The sequence below is a fragment of the Melitaea cinxia genome, chromosome 23 (genome assembly GCF_905220565.1).
Source record: "Melitaea cinxia chromosome 23, ilMelCinx1.1, whole genome shotgun sequence".
NCBI lineage: Eukaryota > Metazoa > Arthropoda > Insecta > Lepidoptera > Nymphalidae > Melitaea > Melitaea cinxia.
The window spans coordinates 12893126-12900690 of record NC_059416.1 but is presented as its reverse complement, the minus strand read 5'-3'; the positions used below and the strand labels follow the sequence as shown (position 1 = coordinate 12900690).

Genomic DNA, 7565 nt, shown 5'->3' with positions numbered 1-7565 from the left:
CGCCCCCCAAAACCTCCCGTCGACCGAGGAGAGAGAACCGACGCTGTCCACACGCGTGAGGACAACTCGCGGCTGTCTCACCCCGCCAGTAACTCCGCCCTTCTCGGGCCCAACGTCTTCACCGCCCTTCTCGGGCACTACGTCCACTCCGCCCTTCTCGGGCACTACCTCAACTCCGCCCTTCTCGGGCCTCTCGTCGGAACCGGAAAGCTCCGAAACACAAACACGTGATTTGCCCATCCCAGATTCGACAGGGCTGCGCGCCGAAGCGCGAAGGGATTCTCCATTGCCTGAGGCGCCGGTACCCTCCTGGGTTAATAATGTTTTAATGCACGTATCCATGTTTAGGGGATGACACAGTTAGACCGAACCTCCCGTCGGCCACGCATCCCTTCGCGCTGTGTCGCCGCTTAGGATTCGGGGTAATTTTTATAGAGGTCTTCTTCCTCTAGATCCGGCCGGTTAAGGCAAGACCCCTCGGTCCCGAACGAAGCCGCGAGACATGACCACGACACCTCGCACGGGGTTACGAGCTTATGAGGCGTAGAGCGGACGGGAAACCCGTCCACTCTACCCGACGGCGGGGTCACCGCCGCCGAGGTCGCCCGTCCACTGGGAGCAGGGGGGAAAATCCCCACCCCGCTTCTCCGCGCCTTCGCAGCGCCACACTCACCAAATCACCAAGGGGGGCGAGCGATGATAAATAAATAAAAATAATAAATAAATAAATAAATAAATAAATAACGCTCACCCCGCCCTCTAGTGCCGGGGGGACCGCCAAGGTCCACATCCCACTCCGCGCCCTCTCTTCCGGCGCCGCGTGAAAGGCTAGGCCATTCCACGCAAACTCCGCGCTCCCTCGTGGCGCAATGTGCGATCACAGGACCACTCCAGTACAAGACCAGAGCGGGACCCGGACGCCTCGCCTGGTGTTGGTCCGCGGGGGTCCGTAGACCCCTACCGCCTGCAGTCATTCGGCTGCGGCGACACTCCCCTATCCGCCAAACGGGGGACGCGCCCAGGTAGAAGTCCAGGAACTCCTCCCCTTGGAGCCTAGGTCCCAGACCTAAGTCTGGGGCCTAGGCTCCAAAGGCCTGGGAACCTAACCTAACCTAACCTTTTTTTTTTTTTTTTTTTTTTTTACGTTGGAAAATGCATTTACGCACTGACCCCGCCACCGAAAGCTCGGCAGCGGGAGTGTGGGGCTCCCGGCGGTAGGTGCAATGCCAGACTACCCACTAAAAACCAACGGTGTCCACCTTCGTCGCCCGTGCCGGGGTCGCAGGAGTCCGAATTCTTCTGCAAACCCCGGCGGCGTGCCTCGTCAGGCCCTTTCCTGTCCTCGTGGAGGAGGTGGCGCGCGGGGGACACCGCGCGCGCCTACCCGGCAGATTTTGGTCTGCCTAGCGTCTAGGGAGGGAGGCGGTTATCGTGCGCCAGCCTCCGACGCCCGGTCCTTTTGCGGCGGAGGGGGAGGTCGGTGGTGTCCTCCCTCACCCGCTCCGCTGCCTCCTTCTGCGCCATCACCCGCTCACAGTACGCGAGGACGGCGTCCCAGCACCTCTCGCTGCCGGTCATGGCAGATATCACGGCCGGCAGCGAAAGGTCCGGCCCAACTACGCTTCGGAGCTCTTCGCGCTCCTCCGCCCACGCCGGACACTCTTCCAACATGTGTTGCGCCGACTCGTCGTCACAATCCTGGCAGTGGTGGCAACGAGGAGAGGGCTCCCTCCCGGCGACCCGACACAGGTACCCCCCGAAGCAACCGTGCCCCGAGAGGACCTGCGTGGCGCGGAAGGTTAGGACGCCATGTCGTCTGTCCAACCACTGCCGAAGAACCGGCCAAACCGCATCGATCGTCCGGTGCCCCGCACTCGGACGCTCGAGCCTCACAACCCACTCCGCGATCGCGGCATCCCGCTCTCGCCTCAGGTGTTCTGCAAGCCGTGGTGCCGGACTGAGGGTCCCGGACGCCAGACTCCGACGCCGCCGGTATGACGACGCCAGAGAGACCGCGTCCAGGTCCCAGGGCAGGACTCCAGCCAGCACGCACGCTGCCTCGCCCGAGATCGTACGGTACCCGCGTACGACCCTGATCGCCATCACCCTCTGCGCGCGCCGCAGCAGGGCGATGTTCTCGCGGTCCAGGGCGTCGGACCAGACGGGGGCACCGTACATCGCCATCGCTCTCACGACGCCGGTGTAGAGCCGGCGGCAGCTCACACCGGGACCGCCGATGTTCGGCAAAAGCCACGAGAGCGAGGCTCCCACCTTCAGCAAGCGCGGGACGAGCCGCGCGAAGTGCGCCCGGAACTTCCACCGGCCGTCGAGCACGAGACCCAGGTACGTCATCGTGCCCGACAGGCCGATGCGAGTGCCTCCCACGATAAGATGGGCGTCGTGGGGAGGCGCCCTCCGCGGGCCGTGGAAGACTATTCCTTGTGCCTTGTCCAGCGCGACGACGAGGCCGAGGCGCCGGATTCGCGCCACGACCTGCGCGACGCCAGCGGTCGCCAGCACTGCCGCCTCCCGATACGTCGGTCGGCGGGCCAGCACCAGCGTGTCGTCGGCGTAGCAGACGACGCTGACGCCGCGCAGCAGCGAGCCACGCAACACCCAGTCGTATCCGATGTTCCACAGGAGTGGCCCAAGCACCGACCCCTGCGGGACACCGCACACGACTTCCTTTCTCACAAGCCGACCATCCCTTCCGGGGAAGACCACCCACCTGTCGGAGAGGTAGGCACCGACCACGCGACGCAAGTAGGTCGGCACCCCGTGATAGCGAAGCGCCTCCCTGATGCAACCCCAGGGCAACGTGTTAAAGGCGTTGGCGATGTCAATAGACACCGCCACGACGACGTCGCCCTGGGCCACCGCTTCCTGCACCTGGGCACGGACGCACAGCACGGCATCCACGGTAGAACGGCCACTGCGGAAGCCGAACTGCACGTCCGAGAGGTCGGGTCCTCGACGCCCGAGGTGCGCCACCAGACGCGCGGCCACGACGCGCTCGAACAGCTTGGCGAGCTCGTCGAGGAGGACGATTGGGCGGTACGCCGACGGTGACTCCGCCGGCCGGCCTTCCTTCCTGAGGAGGACTAACCTGCCTGTCTTCCACCGCTGTGGAATTATGGCTTGAGCCAGACAGGCAGAGAATAGCCCTCTAACTTGCGGCGCCAGGTGGTTCAGTGCCACCGCCCACGCCCTCCCCGGAATCCCATCCGGGCCTGGAGCGACGTTCTTCCGTCGCAGCCGCGCGACTGCTTCCCCGAATTCGGACTCCTTGACCTCCGGTGCCTCCTCTCCGACGTCTCGATCCTCTCCCCGCGGTGCCATCGACGGCGGCTCGTGCTCGGCCGGCGCCGTCGGGAACAGGGCCGCGACCACCTCACGGACCACTTCGGTGTCCAGGGTCTCCGTGAGTGGAGGAGCCCAGGGACGGACCTTGCTGCGTACCCGCTTGTAGGGCATCCCCCACGGGTCGCTGTTCAGTCCGTCCAGCATTTCCTCCCTGGCCGCGGCCTGCGACTCGCCGATGGCACGACGGAGGCTGGCTTTGGCTGCCGTGTAAAGGGCGTACAGCCGCTCGCCCTCCTCCTCGTGCCGTGTCCTGTCCTGCGAAGCGGGGGGCGTCCTGAAGATGCGCCTCCTGCAGCGCGTGTACTGGCGTCGGACGGCCACGCACTCCCTGCGCAGCTGCGCTATCGTCTCCGACCACCAGTACACCTGAGCCCGCCCGGGGCGACCCCTCGACCGCGGCATGGCCGCGTCGCACGCGTCGGTCATTCTGGCCACCAGCCAGTCTGCCACCCTGTCCGGTGGACCGTCGACGCGCGGCTGACACGACGCCACAATCGCCGCTTCGTCGAGTCGCTCCCGGTCGAGACGCTTCAGCTGCCACCGAGGACCCTCCTCCGCCGGGGCGCGGCTGGAGCTTGGCGGCACCGCCGGACGAGCGGAGATCTCGAAGCGGATGTAACGATGATCCGAGAGAGTCTCCACGTCGTCCAGCACTCGCCAGTCCCGAACGCAGCGCGCGAGGCCGGGGCTCGCAAACGAAACGTCCACGGGCGCCCGCGGCGACCTGGGTCACGATGGCCACCACGCCATCGTTATCGCCGATCCAGTTATCCCTCGGCGGGACCGAGTACGGCTCGGCCACCACCGCCGCCCGCACGGACCACTGTACCAGGCTCTGGACGAGGAGGTCCTGGGCCCTGGCACAGTGGTTCAGGTTGGCTTGGAGCACCTTAAGCGCCATTACTATGATTGGGTGTCCATTGTCACCTCCCCAGCTCTGTTGGCAGGCGGCGCGCGGGTTTTATTTTTGGTCGCCGCCTTCTTCCTCCTTCCCGCTTTATTGCGAGGGCACGCAACTAGGCTGTGCCCAGCCGGTTTTTTCTCCGCCTGGCATATGGGACAGCAAGCTTCGGCAGTACATTGCCGGCGAATGTGCCCCTCCTTGCCGCAGCGGTAGCACTGGCCGCTGCGGTCCACTCCCTTGTCACACTTCGCTGCCACGTGCCCAACCTCGTGGCAGCGATAGCATTGTTGCGGTCTCGTCTTCAACAGGGTCACACTCGCCGACACGAACCCGACGAGTAGGCGGCGCCCGTCGACCACTTTCTTCGCCGCCTCTACTGGCAGGCGAACCCACGCTGTCCCTATGCCGGCGAAGTTTTGCCGTACTTCGCCCACTTTTATCGATTCCTCGGCGCATCCTCCCGCCTTGGCGATCACGCCGGCCAGCTCCTGGGGAGTGACCGAGTCGTCTAACCCGGCCACCCGCAGGTCGGCGCACTTCTCCGGGCGGGTGACCGCCACGTCCTCGCCGACGACCGCCTTGATGCGCCGGGCTAGCTCCTCGGCCTTCTCCTTATTGCCGGTGCCGGGCAGCTCGAACCTTCGCGCGCCGGTCTGAGAGACCCTATAGCGAGTCTCGACGCCCATGCTCGCTATAAGGCCGTCAGCCTTTATGGCACCGAGGACTTCCGCGTAGGTCCTCGTGCTGCCCGGCAACAGCGTCAGCTGCACCGCCGCCGATCGCGGCAATCGCAGCTTCGGCGTTTTTGGCTTTTTAGCCGGCGCACCTTTGTTCTGGGGCTGGGGCTGGTTTTTGGGCGGCCCCGCCTTTCTTCCTTTCCTCGCCACCACATTCCACCCCTCCGTCAGAGCGGCCGGAGCAGGTGGTAGGGGGCGAGGCTCGTTGGGCGCGGCGACTTGGGTAGCCGCACCCGCCTTCTTCTTCTTTTTCTTCTTCTTGGCAGACTGACTTGCAGACTTTGGGGCCGGGTTCGCTGGCGGAGTCAGCGTTGTGACCCCTGTCTGCGGCGGCGACGTTGCGATCTTCTTCGAAGCCGCCGGTGGTCCTTTTCGCGCTTCAGGCGCTTCAGGCAGGAGTCTGCCAGACTCCTCCAGCTTCGCCAGGCGGGAGTCGAGCATGGCGCCCACCCCTGCCATGATGCGGTCGATCAGTCCGTTTTCATTCGCGGGAGGGGCTGGAGTGGACGTCGAGCCCAGCTCACGCCTGATGTCGGCTACACTCTGTCGCAGCTCGGAGATCTCCGAGCGGAGCTGTACGTTCTCCGCTTCTAGGCGCTCGTTGGCCTCCCGCAGCTGCCTGACCTCGTCATTCGTCGTTCGGTGGTATAGGGCGCCGAGTACTTCGCCTATACCCTCGGCGGACTCATTCAGAGCTTTCTTGCTCGTCCCCTTCAAGTTCTTAGAGATTTTTGTCACGGTGAGAATGGCCTCGACGTATTCCTGGGCCTTCCTGTGTAGATCAATGATCGAGCATTCCCCCGACACCGTCCCACCTTCCGAAATTATGTTGGATCGCGAAGCTCTCACTCTTTTCGAGATCTCAATGGCCTCGCTTTCGGCCTCAAGCTCGAGCTCCCTCTCGCACTGCTTGAGGTAGTCGGCCTTGGCCTTGGCGAGGCCAACATATTGCCCTGTCGTGGGCGGTCGACCACGACCCCTGCGCGCCGTGTGACACTTTCCTGCCGTGGACTTATCATCAGTGTCATCTGACGTGTCTTCTTCCCTATCGCGCTTCCGCTTCCAGAGCCGAGCGCGAGACGAGTCGGAGTCGCACGGTGACCGCGACCTCATGCCGACGTCAGACAACTCTCCGTCCGAGATAACTACACCCTTCTCGGGCCTCTCCTCTACTCCGCCCTTCTCGGGCCTCTCGTCAATCTCCACACCATCATCATTTAAAATTGTTGATTTTTGAAATTCCATAACTGTTCCCACGAGTATGGGGGAAAGGGTGGTCAGCCCGAGGTAACACCCCCTGTACCTGGGCAAGCCTCGCGTAACCCCACTCTGGCCTCGGCGGGGCTACAGAGCAGGGGATCGCAGTAGTGACTGAACTACCCATCAGCCATGCATCCCCTCGCGCTGCGTCGCCGCTTGGGATTCGGGGTAATTTTTTATAGAGGTTTTCTTCCTCGCGGTCCGGCCGGTTAAGGCAAGACCCTCGGTCCCGTTCGTGGCCGCGAGACATGACCACGACACCACAAACGGGATTACGATAATAGGACGGTGAGCGAACAGGACTCCTGCCCACTCTGTCCGACGGCGGGGTAAGCGCACGCCGAACCCATCCACCCCCCCGTGGTGACACAGTGCGCGAGCGCTGTGCCACCTGATGCGCTCACGGGACAACTCTAATGTAGAGCGCCGGAATGCATCCCCACACGCGTCGGTCGTCAGCCGCGACGGGCAGCAGTGCCGCGATTGTGATACTGCTGCCCGTCCCGTTGCCCAGGGTGCACCACGAGGAGGTCACCGACAAGCACCCCAACCTAACCTTTTTTTTTTTTTTTTTTTTTACGTGTGGAAAATCCTTCATGGACACCCTCCGGTTGGGGGGGCTCGGAGGGGAGTCAGACTCTTACTGAACAAAAACCACACGTGTGTTCCGCCTATGCGCTTGTGGCGAGATCGCGAGGACACAAAGCTCTTTCGCGATCCCGCCGGCGCCTGCCCAGACTAGGGCCCGTCGTCGTCGCCGCAAAAAGCGACAGCGACCCGAGAGAGGATCCCTTGAACACATAAGATCGCCTCTCTCCGTCCTCCTCGGGATCGTGCGATGCGGTCGATAGATCCCCCGACCTATCGCCCGCTGATCCAAACTACGGGGGCGGCGGCTGCAGGTTGGCCAGGTAGGCCCTGCGCCGCCGACCGCGTCTACCGCGACGAGACGGAAGCGAGTTCGGATCCCGTTCCCGCTCCCGCTCCGCCGCCTCCTTCCGCAGCATCACGGCGCTGCAGAAGGAGGAGACGGCGCTCCAGTTCTCCTCGCTGCCGACCATGGCCGAGACCACGGCCGGCAGCGAGAGATCCGCTCCGATGGCCGCCGACAGGGCGGCGCGCTCTTCGCACCACGCCGGGCAGACCGCGCGCGTGTGCTCCGCCGTGTCCTCGGCGCCGGCGTCGCAATGGTGACATTCCGACGTCGGCTCCCGCCCCAGCGCTCGGCACAGATAGCGACCGAAGCAGCCGTGCCCGGTCAGCACCTGCGCCAAGTGGAACGACACCGCACCGTGTCGCCT

The 7565-nt window shown here is 64.1% G+C and overlaps 1 protein-coding gene across 1 annotated transcript; it reads right to left on the bottom strand.

Moving 5' to 3' along the window:
- Positions 1-4266: 4266 nt before the first annotated feature.
- LOC123665151 lies at positions 4267-6117 on the bottom strand. Its single transcript, XM_045599494.1, has one exon. It carries the CDS (start codon positions 6115-6117, stop codon positions 4267-4269), a length of 1851 nt encoding a protein of 616 aa, XP_045455450.1.
- Between the last annotated feature and the right edge of the window lie 1448 nt (positions 6118-7565).